We start from the raw sequence: 24,746 nt of genomic DNA, 5'->3' as shown, positions 1-24,746 counted from the left end.
TTAAAAAGGGTCAAAGGTATGGCAAGAAATAGTCACCCAAGCCAAGAAATGGATTAGCATGTGAAAAATTGCATTACACACAGCTCCACACATTAATGTGGCAGGTTTCAATTATTGGTATACTGACAAGTATAGCATGGATGAAACATAGTCTCTTAATGGATTAAATTTTTTTTACAGAAGCGATATAAGAGTATGATTCATTTTTTAAAAAACAAAGAAAAATTGAGTTTCCTGGCTGTTGTCCTCCTCCTCCTCCTTAGAAGTGACCACTGTTAACAGTTGGCTGTCCACGTTCATGTGTATGCATCTGTGTGTTCTCGTGTGTGTTCTTGTGACTCTGTGTCTGATGTTTGTGCATGTTTATGTGTGTCCGTGGCTGTGTGTGTTGTGTGTACACTGATGCATCCTCTGTTGACAGAGGTGGGTTGTGCCTGGGGTGTTGTTGCTCTGCACCTGTCTTTGGTGTGTGCTGCGCTCACAGGCAGTCCGTGTGGACCGGCTTTAGTCTCTGTAACGGTGCTGTCTTCCTGGCCTGCCTGCTAAGCAGCCCCTCATTGAGGAGCATCCCCTCTGGTTGCACATGTTACTGTCGCAGCGCGGCAGGGTGGTCCTCCCACACGTTGTTTTGCAGGCCTGCAGCTGTGCACACATAGTTTGTCCGCAGGATTGCTGCCCAGGATTTGCCAGGGGGTCAGTGTGTGCAGACATCTGGATAGCTCAGAATTGCCCCCAGAAGTCCTTAACCCCACACCTTCCCAGCACTGGCTAGCAGCAGACTTTGAAATTTCAGCCTGCTTTGTGGACAATAAATGGGTATTTTATTTTAATTTACATTTGTTTTGTGGAGTTAAGCACCCTTGGAGTTATTTTTTATTTTATTTTTATTTATTTATTTGTTTATGTATTTGAGACAGAATCTTGCACTGTCTCCCAGGCTGGAGTGCAATGGCATGATCTCAGCTCACTGCAACCTCCGCCTCACAGGTACAAGCGATTCTCCTGCCTCATCCTTCCATGTAGCTGGGATTACAGGTGCCCACCACCACGCCCAGCTAATTTTTGGTATTTTTTTTTTTTTTTGAGACGGAGTTTCGCTCTTGTTACCCAGGCTGGAGTGCAATGGCGCGATCTCGGCTCACCGCAACCTCCGCCTCCTGGGTTCAGGCAATTCTCCTGCCTCAGCCTCCTGAGTAGCTGGGATTACAGGCACGCGCGACCATGCCCAGCTGATTTTTTGTAGTTTTAGTAGAGACGGAGTTTCACCATGTTGGCCAGGCTGGTCTCAAACTCCTGACCTTGTGATTCGCCTGCCTCGGCCTCCCAAAGTGCTGGGATTACAGACACGAGCCACCATGCCTGGCGGAGGTATTTCTGAAGGTAGGAAAGTTTTATAAGATAGGTGGAAAATTAAGAATACAAATAAAGTCCACTTAAAGCAAAACCCTTCTATATAGTAACTTTTATGTAATTTTGCCCTCCTTGCAGGCCAAGCTCTGGGGACTAAAGCACCAGCTTTAGTGTCATATCAAAGGCTCTAGCAGTGTAAATGGTGACCTTTGGCATTCTGAAGCATCTCTTCCGGCTGTGTTATATCTGGTGCTGAGCTCTGCTGGGTGCCAGTGGCCCCTGAACTGTCACTGTCTCAGTCAGCTCAGGCTGCACAAAGAAAATGTCATAGACTGGGTGACATAAAAACAGACATTTCTCCATTCTGGAGGCTCGGAAGTCCAAGTTCAAGGTGCTAGCAGATTTGGTGTCTGGTGAAAGCCCTCCTCCTGGTTCATAGACAGCGTCTTCTCACATGGTTGAGGGGTGAGGGGGCTCTCTGGGACTCAGAGTGTACACTGATGGGACACTAATCCCATTCATGAAGACTCCGCCCTCCTGACCCAGTCACCTCCCAAAGGCTCCCTCTCCAGAAACCATCACATTGGTGGTTAGCATTTCAACATCTGAATTTAGGGGTAATACAGACATTCAGACCGTAGTATCACCTTTGAAAGACATGACCCCAGGCATCCCTTTGGTGCTGGAGGGTGAACACAGTCCTCCCTGAGGGGCTGGACAACCACTTCCCAGTACAACCCCACAGTTTCCCCTGGAGCCAGGTCCAGTAGGGAGATGGTTGGCTCCCCTGGAGGTGGCAACAGGTCAACATTAGGTCAGTGGAAGATGATGATTTTATTTTTGCTAGCGCTAACCTGTTTGGGCCCAAGGATGCATGCACACACCACACACCCTCCAGAGAAGACAGTATTGTCTGTATCCAAGTCAGAAGAGTAGAGTGATGTTGCACAAGTGGCATGACAGTCTGCATCTCTGCCATGGTGGCTGCTGCTTAGAGGGGTCCCCACTCTTCCTCTGAAGGGCCCTCTTCCTGCTGCCACTGGGTATGCATCCTTATAGCACTTGCCCTGCCGTCATTGCTGATAGGTGTGTCCTTCACTCCCACCGCCCTCTCTTCCTGGGTTTCCCGTTCTGTACATGCTGCACCCAGGGCTTTGGGAAGTGGGTGAGGTTAGAGCATGTCTGAGACATTCTGGCTGTGGCTTGCTTGCCCCTGCAGGGATGTGGCTTGAGGATGAAGTGGACCGGACCTGGCAGCTGCCCTGCTGGGTATGTCCAGTCCAACACAGGTCCAGGGCCAAGCATGTCCCTGCAGAGCTGGAGCGCTGGTCTCCAGGGATCCACTTTAAATTCTAGGAAAACTGAAGTTGGAACAATAAGCTGTTTGTTATGCTTGTGACCTGAACAGATCCTGAAACCCATTCCTGATTCCTAATGGGATAAGGCCATTTTTATCCTCAGTTTGCAAGGTGGTGACATCAGCACCCTAACTGGAGGTGGGAGAGGGGTTTCTGGGGGCAGAGGATGTCCCGGGGTAGGGATGCTAGGTGGCTAGGCACTGGCAGGGCATGGTTGGGGAGGGCAGTGGTGTCTTCTGTTCCTTAGCACTTGGCTGCCTGCTTCCAGCTGGGGGGAAAGATGTGGTAAGTGCTTGTCCTCCACTGTCCTCGTTGCAGGGCCTGGAGAGGCTCTAAGCTTTACCTGCCCCATCTGGGCAAACCCCTGAGATAAGAAATAAGCCAGAACATGCCTCCCCAGGCAGTGTTTGCAGTGAGCTCAGGGGTCCAGGTAATGACTCCCTATGTTACATTGGCCAGTCCACAGCTGTCACTAGCGATCCTTTTTCAGTTTCCCTGGGACACCAGCCAGGGCATTTTAATGCCAGTGTTACATCCTGTTGCTGGCAGAAGCACTGACACCTTCTGTGTGGTAGTGACGGGTGTCCCTTCTGTAATCCGCCCTAGCTGCCAGACAGCTGATCCCAGGAAGGAGCCGAGACATGGGTGGTTGGACAGTCCCCAGACGGCTTTTTGGTCCATGGTTTTTGCCTTACAGGGCACTTGGCAGCAGTCACTATTCACATCTAAGATGCAACATTAGGTCAGAATGTGTGTGCTGCAATGGTGACACATGCACAGATGCACACATACATGTCTGCATACACAGATGCATGTATGTGTGCATATTGCTGTGCACACATACACACATGTGTATGCATAAACATACATACAGATATGTGTACACAAACATGCACAGGTGCACACATACATTATGCATCCACATACACAGATGCCAATGCTACACATATGTGTACACATGCAGAGATCAAGCAGATGCACATGCACACACAGGTGTACATGTGTATGTCCGCACATGCATGTGTATGTACACATGCAGAGATTCAAGCAGATGCAGATGCACATACACAGATGCGTATATGTATGCATGTGCAGACACGCAGACATACACATGTAGATAACACACCTGTACAGAGGTATACAAATTACAAACATGGATAGGTGCACATACCTCTGTGTGTTCACGTACACACATGCAGAAATACAGATGCACATGCATGCACATGAACAGATGCATACACACAGATGTATAAACATCCACATATATGTACACCCACACAGACATATGCACAGTGGTTGCTGGGTACTCCCATTTTCTCTGCTGTGACCTCCTCCCTTGATTTGAAGTCCCCTGGGGGTGGGAGAGCTGCCATCTGACAAGTACTGACAGGCAGGAGTGTGGGGCTTAGAGCTCCCTTGGAGTTCCATTCTGCTGACATTTAAAGTGGGCTCGTGCACCCTCATGAACAGCCCCAATTACATATAAGTAATGGGAGTGACATTTCATAACCCTGTCTTTCTAATGGGCTTCTGTGTCAAGTCGTTCTTTCTGAATGGGAAGGGCAGCAATTTCACACTGTCAGGGCAAAATGCACATGCATACGGCTCAGCTCCCAGCAGGATGCCATTGCTTCTCAGAAATGGTGAAGAAAGCCAGCAAAATGGGCTTTTTCTCTTTTTGTTTTAATTTAACAATTTAGAGTGAGGTCTTTAATGTAACACCCATCAGTGATTATGGAGCCACTGTTCTGAAAGAACTCGCGGGGCTGGCAGATCTGTGTGAGTGTGGTGTGTGCTTTGCTTAAAGCAGTTTCTAAATTATATGAAACAATGCATTTTGCTGAAAAAGGAAAAAAAATCAAACCCCTCCAATGTCACAAAGAAAATGCTCAGCCCCTCCCCCTCCCCAGGAGGAGGAGTGTGTGGTGTGGACCTTCTATCCTGACCTTTGGCTATTCATGTGGATTGTTTTAAAGGCCATTTGAGAAAAGCAGCTAGGTCTGATCTAGGCCCTCGAGAATCTGGTGTCTGCTGATGAGGTCAATACGCTGCAGACCTGGATAGAAATCCATGCCAGGGAGCCTGGTGTCAGTCATTGTTGTCAGGGCAGCTTCTGGGAGCCAGGTGGGTGTGTCCATGCCCTGCTGAGCGCCTACATGGCAGCATCTGGAAAAGAAAAAGGTTTTTTCCTTCCAACATAACCAGTTTGAGTAACCACATAAATGACCCCAGTCCTAACAGCCCTTTGTAACCGTTTAAAGCCACCCAGGAGACAGAACCTGCTGGCTTCCACTGGGGCACCTGCTGACGTTTCTGGAAAACCTTCTCTTGGGCACATTCATTCGTTCAGGAATGGCTTAGCCATCCCTGGGTTTGGTTGTGGATACTATGGCAAGATTTGTTTTAAATGTCTCTTCACTGGCGATTTTGTTTTGTGGGACTTTCGGCTCTTGGCAGCTTTCCTTCGTCCCCTCCAGGTCTGGCCCCGGTCTTCTCACTGGGATGTTTGTGTGTCTCCTGCTCTGCCCCAGCTAAGTCAGGGAGGCATTTTCAGGTCCTTAGGCCAAGTGCTGTGAAAACAGTAGAGCAAGGGGGGGGTGGAGTGTGGGGGTCAGGGGAGGAGAAGTGACTGTGGGATGGAGCCAGCCGCCAGCAGCTCCTGGGGGAAGAACAGTCTGGAAGGGGGAGCAGCAGGCACCAAGGCTGTGAGGCAGCCTGGGAGGGGTGGGGTGGAGTGGGGGCACTGGCCACACTAGGAGCCGGCATTCTGCATTAAATCCGGTGCCACTGCCCAGCACTCGGCTTTGTGGGGAACAATAATCCTATTTTTACAACGTGTTTGAGCCCCCAAATGTGGCCGCTCTCGGGACCCAGGCTCTGCACAGAGGCAGCTCACTCTTCCCGTCCTTGGGAGCCTACCTTCAGGGGTTTCTGTCTTCTGCTTCTGGATCCACTGGGCTGCTATCCCCAGGCTGCGAGGAACCAGAACATGGATGTCTCTTTAAGGTTAATTCATTTTACGAAAGTAATTAATGCATGTAATAATAAAGTGAAATAGTTCTTATTTAACTTGAGAGAAGCAGCACTTGCTTGTCTGTCCCTTTGTCCCTTCCCTGCTGCCCTGAGATGGTGAGTTTCAACTATTTTAGCCATTTGGTATATTTCTTCAAACTAGATACACCTACATTTCTTGACTTTTCCATCTTAGATGGTGTATTATGATGGAAGACAGGATTGTGTTCTCTGACTCTTGTCCCCTCCCCTTCCTCTCTTTTCCCCCCAGACCCCCAACGGAGTTAGTTGTAATTTTTCTTATGGGGGCTGTGCAACTGCACAGTGATAAGTACACTCTGGTTACATTTCCATTCATAGGTCACTCTTGCTCCCCCTGGGGTTAATAACTGCTTCATTTTCTAATCTGTGTATCTGTTTTAATTCATCTTCAGACTCTTTGTAAGAGCCTTAAAATGCATTTCTGAGAACAAAGCCGCAGATGCAATCAGTAACCCATCCTGGCTTCTCCTGCTCCGCCCCATTGGAGCCTCTGCCTGCTCCCCAGCCCCTGCTTTCTCTGCCTCCCCTCGACTCACTTTCTAAGAAAGAAGACCTGGGAAGCAGCTCCCTTGTTTTGGTGGAGCAAATCCTGCGGTAGCTTTCTGAAAAAGAATCTGAGGGAGGTAAGACATTTGAGAACATGTAGGTTTGAAGCAGTGTTCTGCACATACTCATGCTGGTTGAAAATTTGACTGGATGAGGAATTCTAGGTATGAAGTCATCTTCCCTGGGATTCAGAGGCATTGCTTTGCAGCCTCCAGTGGGGCACTCAGAGGTAATTTCATTGTGGCCTGTTTCTTTCTGGGAGCCTCGTGTCTTCCTTTGATCTCTTAGGATTCTCATATTTCTGTATGATGTGTCTGGTGTGGGCGGGTTTTCATTCACTGTGCTCCTGGGCACTGTCGTTCTGAAAGCTCAGGTCCTTCTGTTCTAGGTATTTTCTTTTTATTACTGCTTTATTCCTCTTGTTTTGTGTGGAGTTCCTGCCAGTTCCATGTGGGACTCCTCAATGGATTCTCCAGTTGTCTGTTCACCGTGTTTCCATCGCTCCTACATATTTAACTTCTAGGAAACCTCGTTAGTTTACTTTCCAGTCTTTCATTTCTTTCATCACATTTTCACTTGTAAGCTCTTGCTTCCATTTTCCAGATTGTGTTTCTTTGTGACTTCTTCCAGGCCCTGGCTCAACTCTGGTCTGAAAATCAAAACAGCACCGGTGGTGTGTGAGAGATCTGGTGGTCAGCACAGCCGCTGTTAGAAATTAAATACATGGACTTCAAGTGAAACAAATTGTATTTTAAAAGGTAAAGTGCTCAGAGCGCATTCCCTTCTAGTATTGTGTGCATGCTGCTGTTATCTGTGTGGCTGTGGTTACTCGCCTCTTGTATCCGAGTGGCAGTACTGTGTGCTGGGTGCTGCTCTGCACCTCGCCCCGGCTCAGCAGCAACATGCTGGGAGCTTGAATGCAGCATTTACACCACGGAAATCGGCGTGTGCTGCGAGCTGGGCACCCCCACCCCCACCGCTCACCCCACTCTCCACCCCACCGCCCACCCTGTTGTTACTGCTTGCCAGCACACCATTGGTTACTACTTACCTATGAATAGATTCCCAAGTCACCTCCTTCTTCCATCTTTACCCTTAAAGTTCATATCCTTTTAGAGTCATTTCACTGGGTTTCCAGAGAGAGTTGAGATAAATCTGTGTTCTAGACACCAGTTTCCAAAGAGAGAAATCCTCTCCTGGCTCTGGACTCAGCCTGGGCTGACCACAGCCTGCTTATTGGGACGCCAAGAGGACCTAGGTAAGAATTAGATCCTCTGCAAACCATATCCCTCCAACAGGGACCCAGCATCTTTGGCATTTGACCCTAAAGGAACCGGGCCCTGTAGGCCTTGCGTCTCTGCTCCCAGCCCCTGGTGTGGGCATTCACCTCCTTCATGTGTCCATGCCATGAACCCTCACAGAGGCTTCTTTTGTAACTGGCAAGGAACTCCTAGACTATTCCTTGTTGTTACTGATTTTAATAGACTTTATTTTTCAGAGCAGTTTTAGGTTCTTAGAAAAATTGAGAGGAACGTGCAGAGATTTCCCATATGCGCCTTCCCCACACATGCACAGCCCCCTCAAGAGCGGCGCCTTTGCTGCAGTCAGTGAACCTGCACAGGTGCCTCATCACCCCACACCTGTACCGGACATTAGGATCACCAGTCGGTGTATGTTCTGTAGGCTTGGACAAATGCAGAACTGACATGTGTCCACCATGGTAGTATCCCTGCCAGAGTAGTTTCCCTGCCAGAGTAGTTTCCCTGCCCTGAAAATGCTGTATTCCACTTCCTCATCCCTCTCTCCTGGGATGAGGAGAGAACCCTGGGAACCACTGATCTCTCTACTGTCTTCATGGTTTTGCCTTTCCCAGTGTGTCCTATAGGCGGAATCATGCAGTATGTACTTTTAGAGACTGGCTTCTTTCACTTTAATGATAAGCTTTTAAAGTTCCTCCAGGGAGGAACTTTTTGTGGCTTAACGGCTCATTTATTTTTCATGCCGAGTAACATTCCCTGTCTGTATGTAGCGGTTTGTGTGTCCACTCGCCTGCCCCTTGGCTGCCATCACTCACTTCCTGTGTGGCTGCAGGTTTTATCTTTGCAGGCTCTGCATCTGTCTTCAGAGCACCTTCTCCCATCCATGGCAGCTCATCGCCGTTTCTTTAGCGTCGGTGGACCTTTGCCCATCTGGGGGACACACCCTGGGAGGGTTGCTTCTGCTGTGTCCTTGCTGTGGACGGCTTGGCTTTGGCTGGGACCTGGGGCCGGGTGTGCCTTGGAGGAGCCAATGTCAGTTCATTGGGCTTCACTGCGCTGTGACTGCAGCACTTGGACCAGGCCACTGGTGTCCTTGCTGCATGCATGACTAGAACCCTCTCTGAGGCCCTGCCTGCTGCAGGCCAGCCTCCTCCTCCTCCTCTTCCTCCTCTGGTGGTGTGGGAGCCAGCGTGAAGTCTCCCACTATTTGAGTGGGCAGTTTTCTTCTGCTGGAAGGGCTGGGGCAGGGTGGGCACGTTGTCACTTCTGGCTCTCACTGGCGGTGTGATGTCTGTCACATGGAAGGGGAGAAAGAACACACACCTAAAATGCCAGGAGACCATTGGTCCAAAAGGAGGGGTAGACAGTTTTTAATGAGAGCTTTTCTCTTGAGGGACTGCTTATAGCTTGTCACCACTATTACCTTCCTTTCCTATGTCTGTCACTGCATCCATGAGAACCAAGAAGAGCAAGGGCAGTAGGACCCTGCAGGGCTGTGGGATGTTTCTGGGTGCCAGACCCCGGGCTGGTTGCTTCCATGCAGCCCTACGCCAGGGTGTGGGTTCGGGGCCAGGGCTGCTTTGTTAGAGCAGGAGTTCCATTCGTATTTGTCAGAGCAATAAACGTTATTGTTAGCAGATGCTAATTGATTCATTATATATTAATATGATTATCTGCTAAATAATCATTTGGCAGATAATTCTCAGAACAACTTCATAGGCCAGTTGGTTCTTCTGTTTTACAGACAAAAAGTGACACCATTACCTCAAGGAACCGCAATTGTGCCTGTAATTCAGAAGACCCGAACCTATAATTTCTTGAGTTTTCTTCAGTGGGAGCCTGTGTAGAAAGCATTAATGGTTTGGGAGCTCAAAGCAGAGCAACTTTTGGGAGCCATTGCTAACTACCGATCAGTCATACAGAGGAAAAGCCTCTTAGATAGATGAATGAGACTGTGCGGTGGGATTTAGACCGGCGACTTCAGAACAGACACATCTGGATATGTCAGCAGAGACAGCCATCACACAGCCTCGCGGAGGGGCTGAGCCCTGTGTGTTCAGGTGCAGCCAGGACAGTGCAGTGGGGGGAGCATGGACGAGGAGAGGTGGATGGAGATGGAGTAGGGTTGTCCATGGCCTTGCTGGCCATGATGAAAAATGTGGGCCTTATTCTGAGTGATGAGAAGGTGTTGAAACATTTCACATGGGGAAATGATATGACCTGATTTATGATAACAGCATTAGCAGTGGATTGGAGGGAGATTGTGTTAGTTTGGAATGATATTTGTTGGTAACAAAAATCTGCAAACAAGTAATTTAAAGAGATTAATGCTTTTATTAGCAAGTCTGAATAGAGCCAATATCAGTTCATTGGGTTTCACTGGGCTGGGACTTAATAGACTTGCTACCAAATAGCAGAAAGCAAGTACAAAGTCTCCATTATGTTATCAGGGTCTCACAGGCTCTTGTGGGTTTCCACTTGGCCATTCTTAGAACGAGACTCTTATCTTCTTGGTCACAGGATGGCTGCCAGAGCTCCAGCCATCAAATTCTAGTTCCAGGCAGCAATAGGAGGAAGGACAGAGGGAATTGCTAGCTGCATCAGCCTCCTTTAAAGAGCTTTCCTGGAATTGCCGTCTAATAAATTCCACTTACAATTCTTTGGCCAGAACTGCCACCAGAGAAGCTGGGAGATGTAGTGAGCTGGGCACACTGCCAACCCAAGTAACCTTGGGATTTTGTTAGTGAGAATGCAGGAACATGGTTGCTGGGGCAGGAAGCCAATGATCTCTACCACGGAAGCAAGAGCAGAAGCAAAGTAAGGGAGTAGGAGGCTGTAGGAGAGGCCAGGATGAGAGGTGAGCATTGCTCAGATCTGAGTGATGGTGGAGATGGATAGGAGACAAGCCGCAGACATATTTGAGGCTGAGCAGCAGCACCATCTACGGAATGGGGGTGGGGTTAGAGGTAGATGGCGTCGGCCTCTGACTGCTGGCGCTGTTTTTAGGTGGGGGACGTGGACTGTAGGAATTGTCTGGAAGCAGAGTGAGGTTCCGTTTCAGCTGTGTCTGGCTGGGGTGTGAAGGTGGCTTGTGGAGGTGGTGGGGTGAAGTGGGGTTCTGGAGTCTGGAGCTCAGGGGTGTGGTTGTTCCGTGACCCCCACAGGACTCCTGGATAGAAGCGGGAGCAAGGGACTCAGGGATCCCAGGTTGCTGTTTTCAGTGAACTTTTTACAGAAGTATAATGTTAAAGTGCCCAATCACTGGGTGCCCAGCTCAGGACATTCTCACAGAGTGAACCTGGGGCAGCTGGCCCCAGATCAAGGTGCTAGAGCCCCTTGGGCCAGTCCTGTGGCGGGTTAGGCTGTGGGGCCCAGCAAAGGCACACCAGGACAGTAGCCATGCAGTCATGAGAGGATGCTGGGGACATGAGAGATGGGGCCGGAAGGCCTGTGCACACCTCCCCCACTGCCAGCCCCACAGTTTCACTCAGCAGCATTAAGCCTGTTGTTTTACTAAGGGCTGCTTCTTACTGGGCAAACCAGAGTGAGTCACCGTCGTTTCTATGAGGCACAGACTTCTTTAGGTAAGACCAGAAGAGCTAGCAGGGTCCCATTTGGGGCAGAGGTCAGACACTCCTGCATGGTGAGGCCTCACGTGTGTGTTTGTATGGGTGTACATCTATGCATGTGTGTGCACTCACATGTACATCTTAGCTCTTTCTGCAGCCTCTCGTTTTTCTGGCTGTTTTCTTACTGAGCATTACAAAGGCAGAGTCTCTAAGGGAAACTGAAACCCGAGTTCCTTCATTTTCATCTCGTTACCAGCTGGACACAGCAGCCGCACCGGAAGGAAGCTGGGCAGCCAGCGGCCGTGTGTGTCTGCCAGGTACCCCACACTGCGCTTAGGACCCCTCCATGTGTCTGTCCTGCGTTCTGGGCTGGGAGCTGGAGGAGTGGGAAGCACTGGGTCCTGAAGACCTGACCTCACCTTCCTGTGTCCATGTGGGCTGTCCACTTCTAAGACCCTCTTTTCCCCCGCCACCCTCCCTGTTCCTCAGCAGATGGACCCAGGTAGGGACCCAGGGCAGGCAGAGGGGCTGTAGGGCAGTGAGAAGCAGGTCGTCGCCCACCACGGGTCCTGACTGTTCTTTCTCATTTCCTTCCAGCATTTCTTGAGGCCCTAAAGAAGTATCAAGGGGACTTTGACATTGCGGTGGTGAGAGCGGCCCCTCCTCACCTGGAGAACTGGGAAATGTGGATTCTCAGGGACCACGTCGCTCACCAGCTCCAGGCTGTGCTGTTTGCTCTGGTCCTGGGGCGCTGAGTCGCATCCTCAATAGCACACTTGCCTGGCCACTTGCTGCGTGAGCCTTTGTGGCTAGAGGCCCTGGGGCTGCCCCTACCTGATGAAGATGCGCACCCCCATTAGGGGGCTGCTCACGGCCCTTGCACTGGTGTTTGGGACAGCGATGGCATTTGCACCCATGCCCCGGATCACCTGGGAGCACAGAGGTGAGCGATAAAGCCTGCAAGGGTGCTGATAGCATGGGACGGGGACCTCACTCCCTGGGGTGCTGAGGTGGGTGGCTGGGGATAGGACAGGGACCCCACTTCCTGAGATGCTGAGGCAAGTGGCTGGGGACAGGATGGGAACCACACTTCCTAGGATGTTGAGACGGGTAGCTGGGGATGGATGGGGACCCCACTGCCCGGGATGCTGAGGTGGGTGACTGGAGATGGGACAGGGACTCTACTTCCTGGGATCCTGAGGATGAGATGACGACCCTGCTGCCTGGGATGCTGAGGCAGATGACTGAGGATGCTGGCATGTGGTCTGCTGCATTCTCTGCTCTGAGAACTTCTGTCTGAGCAGGCAGGCCTACGCAGCTGATTTGAGAAGAGGCTGTGACTGCTGTAGATACTCAGCAGGCCTCGTGCAGACCTCCTGATTTGTTTTCTGAATTTGGGGACCCCTGACAGGAAGCTTCCCTCCCTCATACCTGGTGATGTTTGAGGTGTGCTGCTGAAGCACTCGCCCCTCGGAGCGTCTGCCCCAGGCGCCTGAGCACCGTGAGGCATCATGAGGACGCTGGTCCTGCGTGCAGCTGAGCCTCATGCCAGCTGCTTTGCTTTGCTGCTATTTAGTTTTTGTTTTAGTTATTTCTTCTCTTCAGGGATGTGTCTGGGGACCTGGGTTTCTGACTCAGTGAATTGAGAGCGCACTCCCTGGGTCTTGAGCAAGGTGTTGCTTGCAGGTGGCTGAGAGCTGTCAGCATTATAGGCTGTCGTTGTGCCAGGAGAAAACCTGCTGCCTGCGCACATCTCCATTTCACACGGAAAACTTAGAACAGAAAGCGTGAACACCTGACTCTCTTTGTGTTTTCTTGAAGTCAGGATCTGGCTCTGATGCCCAGGCTAGAATGCAGTGGGACAATCATAGCTTACTGCAGCCTCGATCTCCTGGACTCAAGAAATCCTCCCACCTTGGCCTCCCAAAGTGCTGGGGTTACAGGCACCCAACACTACACCTGGACCACCTCACTCTTAAATAAGGCAGACTCTTGGTAATATGTAAAAACCAAGGTCATCATGCTCATGTTGATGCCAGGACAGTTGAAAAGAAGAAACAGGTCCTAAAAATGTAATGCTGATACATTTATATTCTTCTTAAGCAGTTATTGCTCAAGTCTTCATATTCCTAAGTAGCTGTCGATACAGTAACCTAATAAGCAGAGAGATGTCACTTGTTTCTCTGGTCTGTAAGTTTGTGGTGGTGGTCACTAAGAACTGCATGGGTTGATGGATATATTCTCCAAAATCAGTTTTGTAAAGATTTTGAAGTAAAACATTCTTTTCCTGAATGAGAAAATCCTAAATCATTATATTCTCTGTACACCTAATCTGTGGATGACTAAAGGCATGCAGACCAGAGCCCGGTGGGCAGAGGGTGGGAGCTGTTACAGGAAGCATCTGGCAGAACAGGGTTTGGGACCCTGTGGGATCCAAGGGAGCAAGAAGGGACGTCTGACTCATAGCCTCAAAGTGAGCACACCAGCTCCCGGCTCGAGCTTTAGGGCGGTGAGTGGGTCCCGTGTTCACACTTGCTGGCCACGTTGTGGGGCTGCCATTGACTGAGGCCGAACTCCATTGCAGCAATACCTATTGCAGCAGCGCACGGCCCTTGAGACATGACTGCACCCAGATGTGCTCATTGTCACTGAGACAGGGACCCAGGATGTGCCCAGGCTTAAAAATGCTTCCGTTGCTCTTCTCTTCCTCCCACTCTGACCCTGCCCTTGCATCCCACAGAGGTGCATCTCTTGCAGTTTCACGAGCCAGACATCTACAACTATTCAGCCTTGCTGCTGAGCGAGGACCAGGACACCTTGTACATAGGCGCCCGGGAGGCGATCTTCGCTGTGAACTCACTCAATGTCTCTGAGAAGCAGCACGAGGTACGTCCTGGGCTCCCCTGTGTGTCCACACAGCCCGGCTTGAGTGGGGAGCCTCTCTTGGCCCCACTGCATGGCTGAGGGCTGACTCACCTGGAGCTTCCGTCCTGTAGCTGCCACCGTGCAGCGCCATCTTTGGGTGTCCACCATCAGCTCACCCGGAGACCACTCTTTTCATTTTTTGTTTTTGAACTTTTTATTATGGAAAAAAATCTCAAACATACCTGTGAGTAGAGACAGCTGTGCCATGAGCCCTGTACCCACTGCAGCTTGTGCAAGGCCAGGTGTTTGGTCCTGCCCACAGTGCCCGCCACTTCCTGGGGCATTGAGGCAGACCCGATACCACACTCTTCATCTGGGTATGTCTTACTGGAAAGGGCTGCTTGTCCTGCAGATAACCAGAAATCGCATCTCCAAAATTTACGTCGTCACACATTCACAGATTTCACTGACCCTTTCGTAGATGATGCTTGTTTAGCTTGTTCAGATCAAACGCTTAGTCTGCTTCGGGTTGCAACCAGGCTGTTCCCGTCCATTGCAGCTGGTCACCTGTCCGTTCAGCCTCCCCTTCTAGGAGCCAGCCTCGGTTTCCTTCCTGAGAAAGCCACTCTGCACAGCCCATCCTGTGTCCCAGCCTTCACATTGCTTTCGAGTCACCACAGTGTCTTTAAACATTTTTAAAAATCAAATCAAATTTAAAATTTGATTGTAGCTCACTGCAGCCTCACACTCCTGGGCTCAAGCGATCCTCCTGTCTCGGCCTCCTGAGTAGCTGGGACTGTAAGCCCGTGCACCACACCTAGCTCCATTCACGGTGTCTTTAGCATGCGTCTCTGTCTTCACATCCCCAGCGGGGCATCAGGTCCAGGCTCACCACACTTGGGACCGTGAGGGGCGGGCTTGTCCATGGAGGCAGGTGTTACTCCTCCTGAACCTCAGTGGCCTTTCACCATTGAAGCCTAGATACTCTTCTCATCAAAGACTGCTAAACGCAATGTTCTGATTCTACCCCTCTTTTTCCACTTGTTAGCTGGAAATCGTATACAAGAGGAAATGCCCATTACCGGCTCTTTTGGTCCGTAGAGGTCCCAGTTCCTTTGGGAAATGCAGAATCGATGCTTGGAATCTTTGCCTTTGTTTACCGGTTTTCAGAATAATGAGTTAACGAGTCAGTTTCCCCTCTAAAGGGCAAGAGTGAGTTTTTTAAATTGATTTTTAGTGTCACAATGAACTCATGGATTTAAACATATTTGCTGTGCTTTGACCCATCACAGTGAAATCCCTGCCGCATGCTCAAATTGTCATGTCCACGGCCAGCGGCAGCCTGTGTGGGTTGGCTCCTGAGACCTCACGGTGTGGGGTAGTTTCCTTTCTCTCTGGAATCTGTTCCAGGTTCATGTTGGACATTTTCCGCCCAGATCTCTTTTTGTTTTCATCTCCAGGGTCTAGCTTATTTCTCAATTTTGGTTTGACACATAAATGGGCTTCTGAGCATTATGCTCTGAAAAAAAAGTATTCAGCTGGGTGCAGTGGCTCACGCATGTATTTCCAACACTAGGAGGCCATAGTAGGTGGATTGCTTGAGCTCAGGAGTTCGAGACCAGCCTGGACAACATGGCGAAACCCTGTCTCTACAAAAACTACAAAAAATAGCCAGGTGTGATGGCTTAGGTCTTGGGAGTCTGAGTTGCTTGGGGGTCTGAGGTGCTTGGGAGTCTGAGGCAGCAGCAGGATCACTTGAGCCCAGGAGGTCAAGGCTGCAGTGAGCCGAGATCATGCCACTGCAGTCCAGCCTGGGCAAGAGCGCGAGACTTTGTCTCAAAACACAAAAACAAAGTATTTAGCACTGTGACGCACTCTGAGCAGAAGGTTGTGGTGGTCTCACCCCACTCCGCTCTTACTCTTGTCGTGTCTGTTAAATTCTCCCCCTCCGAGCGCCTTTCTGACCATGCAGGCTCACTCTCAGTTGTGTGGGAATTGTGGACAGTGTGTTTGTGCTGGCCCCACGGGTAGTCAGTGAGAGCCAGCCATTGCTCTGTGAATGACACCATGGTGGTCCCTCGGGGTGGGGGAGAGGCTTGGGGACCTCTTAAACTTAAAAAATAAAGGCACCCCAGCCAAGCATCCGTGAAAATCGTAATCAAGGGCCTGTTGAAGTGCACGTTCCCTTGTCCCTTAATGCAAGTTGATGAAATCATCTGTACTTTAAATGCTGAAGGAAGTTGCTATTTTAAATGACACTCTGTTCTGCTTTTGTGTGTCCTGATCAGGACTTCCATTTCCATGAAAAGACATTCTCTTGGTACTGTGTCTGCTGCCTGGGTGCTGTGCAGGCAGCACTGAGTTAGTTAGACACCTACAGTGGGGCTCCCCTCCCCACACTCTCCCTCCTAGAAGCCCTGTGTGCTTCCTAACCTCTGAGCCCTGACACCCACTACAAGCCTCTGGGTGGAGAACAATGTATTGTTACTGGTTTCTTTTGTATGAGTTATGGAGCATCATGGAGAGAGATGGGGCATTTTGAGGAAGGTAAGTCAGGGATAGGTATAGAAGCCTGTGTTCTTTCCCTTTTGTCTTCTGTTGCTTTCTATCCTGTGGGGGCTTTGGAGGGTAAGGGGCTAAGGTCCCCACCCCCTGACAGTTTCTGATTATGAATCGTCCCTGGTTTGAAAGAAGAGGTGGTAGGAACGTGGATCTTAACTAAGACAGTGTCTGAGCTGAGCTGGTGGTGTTACTTCATCACTTCCTCCTGCTGCCGACATGCAAGTTTAAGGAAGCGTAATTCTTTCTTTTCACTGATACAGTGAATATTGAGGCTTAAAAAAAAAAAACAAAAAAAACCCTAGACTGTAGAGTTACTTTTTTTTTTCTTTGGCAGAGTCTTGCTCTGTTGCCCAGGCTGGAGGGTCTCGGCTCACTGCAACCTGTCTCCTGGGTTCAAGCAATTCTTCTGCCTCAGCCTCCCAAGTAGCTGGGATTACAGGCATGCATCACCATGCCAAGCTAATTTTTGTGTTTTTAGTAAAGACAGGGTTTCATCATGTTGGCCAGGCTGCTCTCGAACTCCTGACCTCAGGTGATCCGCCTGTTTCAGCCTCCCAAAGTATTGGGATCACAGGTGTGAGCCACTTGCCTGGCCTGTAGAGTCACTTTGAATGGGTGTGAAAAAGCCCACTTTGATGTATGAAAATACTTACGGTTTAGGTATTTGACAAATAATATAATTTTCTCCACTTTCACTAGTTTGATTTTTGCTGCTGTTTTGTGGTGTATGATGGAAATTTGGGAGCCGGTCTTCCAGATTCCACTTGTTTCAGGATAAGGATCACAGTGAGGATGTTCATGAAGGCCCCAGGCTGTTCCCCAGCTCTCTCAACTTCCCTTGCAGTCTGAGAGTTGATCATCTCAGGAGAACCCTCTAGGCTCTAAACTCAAATATGTTTTTTAAAGCATTTTTATGCTAGTATCTCTTTAAAAGAATATGCGCTGAAATGGACTCTTTCCCAACAGGTACATTGGAAGGTCTCAGAAGACAAAAAAGCAAAATGCGCAGAAAAGGGGAAATCAAAACAGGTAATTTCTTTTGCAAGCTACAAAAAAATGCCATGCAAGTATTTCATGGTGGTTTTGATCTACTGAATGCCAGGACTCCTGCAGTGCAGGCCAGGCGTTTTCTCCAGGTTCTGTTCATTCTGCTGGGCTTGGTTACATTGTTGTGATGCGTCTTGGAGCTTATTTGTCTATTCCTGAGCATCAGGGCTGGGTTTCTCAGAGCAGGTGCCAAGCATAGTCAGCCTTTGGTAAATATTTTTTTAAAGTTTATATGAATTGAGTGTATTCAAATGGCCCAAAATTTTGACTACAGAGTACAACTTCTGAAGCCCACTGTGAATGGTATAGAAATTCAGGGTTGGTTCTGCTTCCCTGCACGCAGAGGCCTTAGACTTGGAGGAGTGCTAAGCATGCAGTTTTTCTCAACCCCTTCACTGGACTTGCGACAGAGGTGCCCCATTTAATCGGCCTGCTGCATTTAACCTCTTGCAGGAGGGAGCACGTGAGGGAACGAGTGAAAGATCTGGGTGGCTGGCTGGCTGGCTGTTTTGGGTGCCAGCAGGAGCAGGCTTTCTGTGGGCCCTGTGGCGGTACCCAGGTTGGGGTGCCTGTGGCCCCCCCAGCCCCAGAGGGCATGTTACAATGCTCTCTCATCTCTGCTGTCTGTGGACAATGGTGTGTTATAAGCTCAGTAGGCCCCTTGCCTCATTGCATGGGGCAGACGCCCTCTGCCAGTAAGGGCAAAGGGCCAGTAGGACAGCCTTTTTTGGGTACCCACATTCAGTGGGTCCTGAGCTCTTGTCCGGCTTCCAAGAAGAATGAAGTCTCATGGACACTTGAAGGATGGTGGAGTCAGAGAATTTTGTTTAGTGACAGAAGTGGCTCTCATCGGAGAGGGGGGCTGGAGAGGGAATAGGACAGGCAAATAATCTTGCCTGAAGTCTGGCCGTTTATGGCCAGCTCTTCTCCAAAGTTAAGCCATTTCTCCAAAGTCCATCCGTCCCTCTGAAGTCAAGTCACCTCTCTCCAGTCCAGCCCCTTCTCTTCTCTACCAACTGAGTCTGGGGTCTTTATAGGCATAGGATGGGGGGCAGGGTGGGCTGCTATAGGTTTTTATGGAAACGACAACATTTGATTGTAAAAAGGCATTATTCAGAAATGAGAGAAAAAAACCAGTCATGAGAGAACAGACAAACAGAAGTTCTCACTCTGGGCTACAGGTTTCAGGCTTTTTGGCTCAAAGGTGGGGTTTTTGCCAGGGACCTGCCCCTGTCTGCCTAGACTTTCTCTGCTTCCTTTCTCTATCACTGCAACTTTTGGATTCTTGGCACACATCTGTCGCTTTGGTCCCTCAGGTTCCTCAGTGTGGTGCTCATTCAGGGAGCCCTGGGTGGAGTGCTCATTCCTGTCTGCAGGTCTAGGTTACCCTTGTCACCCTCTGAGCCATCGTGTCCCTACCTGGCATTGGGCAGTCTTCCTCGGTGGTGGCCGAGACAAGCTGAGTTAAGAGCAAAAAAAAAAGAAAGAAAGAAAGAAAGAAAACCCAAGAAGCCTTTGCTAAACTTTCCTAATGACATGCTTGTAGGGTCCAGCCCTACAGGGTCCCCTGAGCCCCTCTCTACAGGTGTGGAGACGAGAAACTGTGGAAATAAAAGACACAAGACACTGAGAAAGAGAAAACAGAGCTTGGGCCCAGGCATCCACTGCCAGCCAAAGCGCGGAGTCCGGCAGTGGCCCCGAGGGCCCGGACACTCTGACCTTTATTAAGTACGAAGCAGGGGACAGGGCAGGTAGGGCGAAGCATTGGTGGTCAGTGATAGGGTCAAGTAAATCACGTGCCTTGGAGCTAGGGGCCCAGGACTTTGAAGTAGCTGAGGCGAGGAGAAAACTTAAGCATCAGTGCTTTTCACATACTGTCAAAAATATTAAGGACATTAAGATTTATGTTACTATTACGAATTCTTATCTTCTAAGGAAAAGAGGATCCAGGTGCAGAAGTGGAACATGAAAGTGGACATGGAACGTGACCATTGTAGTGCAGCATCACATAGAGGCAGTTAAGCCCCCAAATGTATGTGGGCCTCCCTGACAGCCGTCAGGTCTACCACAAGAGCTTGGAGAAGTGGAATTTTCTCCCAACTCCCCAAGGAAGGACATATCTCAGCCATTTTGGATGTCTCCTTCCCTAGCTGGCTAAACAGTGGGTGCTTTCCCAGTACTGGTGCTGCTGCACAGCCCAGGTGCCCTCCGGCAGCCCTTACGTGGGCGTGACAGAGGGCTTAGAGCATCTTGCCTTAGGATCACTTTGTTCACAATGTCACCTGCGTTCCATGCTTCATTACCTGATAATCATTAGTAAAATTAAAAGGTTATATTGAATGTGTATATATATATATATATCTTTATGATTTTATGTGAATAACTAAATGATTATATATGATCATATATAGGAATAACTATGTGCTTATCTTTCTCATTCTTTTCTAATTCAGTATTCATACAGGAACAGGCTGAGGCTTCAGACCATTGCCTCAGCACTTGCGGGGATTTCCCCCCACAGATGCTAAACACTTGCACTGACGTCTTTGTCTTCAAATCCAAAGGTAGTTTAGGAAATGAGAGGAAAAGCAGGCAGTGCAGTATAGCTCCAGTTTCTGGGGTTGTGCAGGTGGGTTGGGGTGAATAGTGAATTACTTCCAACCTGTTTAAAAACAGTTCAAACAAAAAGAGAACTCTCCTAATCTGGGATCATTTCAGACTATAGCACATGTAATCTGAGTACTTTCAGCCTAAAATAGTGGGTTCTGAAATGGTTTCTTTGTTTTCCTGCTTGGGCCTTTCTGATGCCAAGCCATGCTCCAGGCTCTCCTAGTGCAGCCTCTCCCTGGGGGCTGGACTGGAGCCCTGGGTTGGGTAGACCTAGAATTGCTGTTTCCAGTTCTGTGCAAGTGGGAGGCAGGGTGAGGTCTCCAGGAACAAAGAGGGAATTCTGTAGCGTGGACACGTCCCCAGGTCTGGCAACAAAACAAATGGTCGATGTACTTAGCAAGAGTAAAATGTATTGCTTTCAACAGTGGGTGTCCCAGTAAGAGTTGAGGTAAGCATTCATTGAGTTTTTTTTTAGTCACCACATCTTTGCTGAGTGTCAATTAGGGACTGAAACCTGAACAGCCTATGGACATTGCAGAGATACAATTTCTCAGGCCAGCTTCAGCTTTAGGTTTGCCCAGGGGAGGGATTGGGGCCAGTGACCCTCCCACTGCACGAGAGCAGGCCAGTGTGTGAAGAGGAGCTGCAGAGGGTCTAGATGACAAGACAAGGCCGAGAATGCACACATACCTCGTTGGTCCGAGGCCACGTGTGAGCTGGTGTTGGTGAACGTGGGTCTGTGCCCCTGAGATGCACGGCGTCAGCAGTTAGAATAGTGGAGGGCATTTGGGCTGGAGAGTTGCTAATGGTGCATTTCTCTTCCCTGCAGACAGAGTGCCTCAACTATATCCGGGTGCTGCAGCCGCTCAGCGCCACTTCCCTTTACGTGTGTGGGACCAACGCATTCCAGCCGGCCTGTGACTACCTGGTAAGACTGATGGGTACCTCCTTGTGCTCACGCCAGCCTGGTCAGCAGTGAAAGTAGAAGGGGGCTCAAGGCAGACATAAAGTTGTCTCTACCCTAAAAAAGCAATAGGATTTTCTCTGGGCCAGCTGCAGAAAATAGGGGCAGCTTGTGGCCCCTCTGAAAGCCTTGCATGACTGCTGTCAGGGGCACACAGCCCACTTGGTTCCTCTAAATGTCGGTGTCCATGGCCAAGGGCGAGGCCTGGGGCGAGGCTCAAGGTGCTGGGAGCCCTTGGTGCTAGTGCAGAGCGTGCCATGGCAGGGAGCATTCTGGAAAGGACAGACAGCCCGGCCGCTGTGGGCATCTGGGTCAGGGGGAAAAGACAGGAGGAGCATGCTGGAAAGCACAGACAGCCTGGCACAGCACTGGGCATCTGGGTCAGGTGGGAAAGTCAGGACTTGCTCCTGGCTTGTGTGTTCTTGGTTGGTGCATCTGTGCTCTGGCTCTGAGATCCACCCTTCGGGTGGGCTGTGGTGTGCAGCTTGCTCATTCAACCACTCCTGGGTTCGCGGGTGGAGTGTGCTGAGCTCCTTGAGAAGCAGGTCCGGCCTCAGTCCCTCACCATGTCCCATCCTTGACTGCCCAGCCTGGTGTCCGGCACCTCCCCCTGTGTGAGGGTCCTTTCTATCCAGATAATCAGATGAGCAACGTGATGACCGTCAGAAAGAGAGGAGGAAGGAGCATTTTTAAAAAGTCATGTGAACATGGAAAATGAAGCACGTTTTTGACTGTGTGTCCCTGGATTTTAATGAGTCCCGATAAATGCGAAATATGCCACAGTGAAAAGCATCATTTGCTAGCACCCTAAATTAGTAAGAATTAAAATATTTTCCAATCTGAAGTCAGAGATAAATGACAAGACAGCATATGGCCTCATTAGAGACTTGCTGAGGAAGCCTGGTGTTTGCACACAGACAAATACCAGGTGAGATTCATAGCAGGGGTGTATCCAGGTGCCTGTACCACAGATGTTGGCAGTGAAAGCTGATGGGGTGGGAGGTGCTTTGGGGATGGTAAGACCCTCAGTCCTCAAAGACAGTCATTTGTATTTCTTTTTGTGTAAAAAAATGCAGTTGGACTAGGAACATTTTGCATATCAAAGGATTTTTCTGGCTAACCTCAATTTAATCAGAAGCTTAAAGTTCTGTCATTTAAACTTACGTTCTGTAGCTAGGTTAGTTGCTGAGGTTAGAGGATAGTGTGTTTGGTTTAAATTTAGAGCTATAATTTTTCCTAATTTTTAATAAAAATTTTTGCACCTGCATAAAAGTCGTATCACTTGTGTACACTGGCAACCTAGATGGCACAGTTGCGAGCGTATGTGTGCCCGTGTCTGCCTGTGCATGTCTGTGTCCACGTGTGTGTCCGTGTGTGCACATATGTGTGCTTGCTGAACTTTGACCCATGACTCCCAAATGCCTTCACAGGCGTCTCATAAGAATAGTGACATTCTCCTATATAACTCCAGTTTTGTCATTATTTCTAAGAAAATGTTCAATAATTCCCCAGCATCATCCGGTCTCCAGTCCCTGTTCAGATTTCCCCAACAGCCTTAAACCTCCTTTCAAGGTATGATAAACGGTCACGTCGAGTGGAGTTCACATTCCGTAACCTGACAGGTGAAGAGCCGTGTGCTGTTTTAACCAGCCTTTCAGGGGTGTCAGCTACGGCATTTCACATGGCCTGAGCTTTCCTGCTCTGCTTCTGAGAGTACATTTCCAGCCAGCCTCTTGCAGCAGAGGTGCTGGGTGTCCTCACCCTGCAGTGGGCCATGACAGTTTTCTTCAGCCTCCCCAGGCTGTTGGCTGCCAAGCGGCATCCCCACACGTGTTCTGTGTGCTCTCTGGTTCGCAGCAGCCTCAGCCCTCCTCTCTCGTCTGTGCAGCCGAGATGCGTTTCTTCTGCCGCTTGCTGGGTTTTGCCTGTTTTTCCGCTGGATACTGTTTCTCACTCATTTGTCCACGCTTTTCACCTGTTCAGGGATAGAGATACCTCATCTGCCATTCTGTAGGCATTTTCCTCAGTTTGTTATGTATTTAACCTTGCCGTGTTATTTCCTTGTGTGGAACTTTCCAATTCTCTCTGTGGATGGCTCTGTGCATTTTTTCCTCGTGTGGCTGTGGGCGCTCTGGCCAAGTAAAGAGATGACCCCCAGATGGCAGTGCCAGCCCCTGCTTCGTTTTAGTGCAGTGCTGTTCTGTTTTTAGTAATCAGATTGCCGATTCATCTGGAATATATTTTGGTGAGTAGAGCGCGGTAGGGATTCTGCCTGTTTATGTTTTTCTGTTTCCTATTTATTGGGTCATCTAGCTGCTTAGAATGCAGTCTTTATTGATGTTAAAATTCTGCACAAGGGCTTCCGCTCACATACTGAGCAAGTTCTGTATTCGGTTCGTCCTGGCGGCTTTCCAGCCCTAGAGCCATCAGCATTGCCATTTCCATTTTGCAGATGAGTAAACTGAGGGTCTGAGATCTTGGGAAGCTTGGCCAGGGCGTCAGAGCAAGGGCACTGAGGTGCTGATGTCCAGATCCAAGCTGAGCAACACACGGCCTGGCTCTGGTGGGCGGGACTCCCGTGGTGCCACACCCACCTGCGGCCCTGTTGGTCTTCCGAGAATAGCAAATTTGTAAAATTAAATGGTACAAAGACACATTATTACCACAGAAATTCAGCCATTTGATGAGGTACTCTCTTTTTATTCAATTGTAGAGCTTAACATCCTTTAAGTTTCTGGGGAGAAATGAAGATGGCAAAGGAAGATGTCCCTTTGACCCAGCACACAGCTACACATCCGTCATAGTTGGTGAGTCCTGCCCCTCCAGTTCCTTCACCCGAAGATTACAGTGTCATGTTAATTACCAAACAGGATATTTGGATCTTCTGTGAAGTCCTGTCTTCCTTGGCTTTGTTTAAATACGAGCTATCCTTACAAAAGACACATATCTGCCTAGACCCTTTAACTTTTGAATTCATTGTTCGTAAAGATACTAGCTACCACGGTAAATGTCACTTTGTATCCATCGCTGGCTCATGTCATTTGGATAATGCTAGCAAGGTGAGCAGATGCTCCTGTTTGGGAGGGAGGTTTTGACCAAGGCACATGCTGTCTGTGGTCTCGCACCGCTGAGCAAGTGGCCATAGCCTCATGTGTACCCACTGTTGCATCTGCCAACATTTTCCTGGATGCAGGAGTTGCTTGCATTTACTTATTGCCCCATGACTCTTAAAATGCAGCTGAACATGGAGCATAAAATTATCCTCAACAAAGTGAGAGCATGCCTGTTGTCCTAGCTACTTGGGAGGCTTAGGCGGGAGGATAGCAGTTTGAGACAAGTCTGGGAAACAGCAAGAATTCACCTCAAGCCAGGCACTGTGGCTCACACCTGGATCACTGGAGGTCAGGAGTTTGAGACCAGCCGGCCAACAGGATGAAACCCTGTCTCTACCAAAAAATACAAAAATTAGCTGGGCATGGTGACCTGTCCCTGTAGTGCCAGCTATTCGGGAGGCTGAGGCATGAGAATGACTTGACCTGGGAGGCGGAGGTTGCAGTGAGCC

General features: G+C 49.4%; 1 protein-coding gene across 12 annotated transcripts in view; it reads left to right on the top strand.

Moving 5' to 3' along the window:
• Positions 1-24,746, top strand: part of SEMA4D (semaphorin 4D) — a 127,636-nt gene that overhangs the window by 75,453 nt on the left and 27,437 nt on the right. For 8 of the 12 annotated variants that reach the window (XM_032260426.1, XM_032260425.1, XM_032260424.1 and 5 more), the window contains 5 exons: positions 11,734-12,079; positions 13,877-14,022; positions 17,530-17,592; positions 21,050-21,148; positions 23,898-23,991. In XM_032260426.1, the coding sequence (XP_032116317.1) occupies positions 11,974-12,079; positions 13,877-14,022; positions 17,530-17,592; positions 21,050-21,148; positions 23,898-23,991 (508 nt within the window). In that variant the 5' untranslated portion in view covers positions 11,734-11,973. Of the gene's footprint in view, positions 1-4,684; positions 5,715-6,911; positions 7,067-8,128; positions 8,207-11,733; positions 12,080-13,876; positions 14,023-17,529; positions 17,593-21,049; positions 21,149-23,897; positions 23,992-24,746 lie in introns of those variants that run through there. The other 4 variants (XM_032260417.1, XM_032260418.1, XM_032260420.1 and 1 more) reach the window with 4 other exon arrangements.

The sequence above is a fragment of the Sapajus apella genome, unplaced genomic scaffold (genome assembly GCF_009761245.1).
Source record: "Sapajus apella isolate SASKATOON/1434 unplaced genomic scaffold, GSC_monkey_1.0 scaffold118, whole genome shotgun sequence".
Classification (NCBI taxonomy): domain Eukaryota; kingdom Metazoa; phylum Chordata; class Mammalia; order Primates; family Cebidae; genus Sapajus; species Sapajus apella.
Note: the sequence above shows the minus strand (reverse complement) of the source record. Positions and strands in the feature narration are given on the sequence as shown.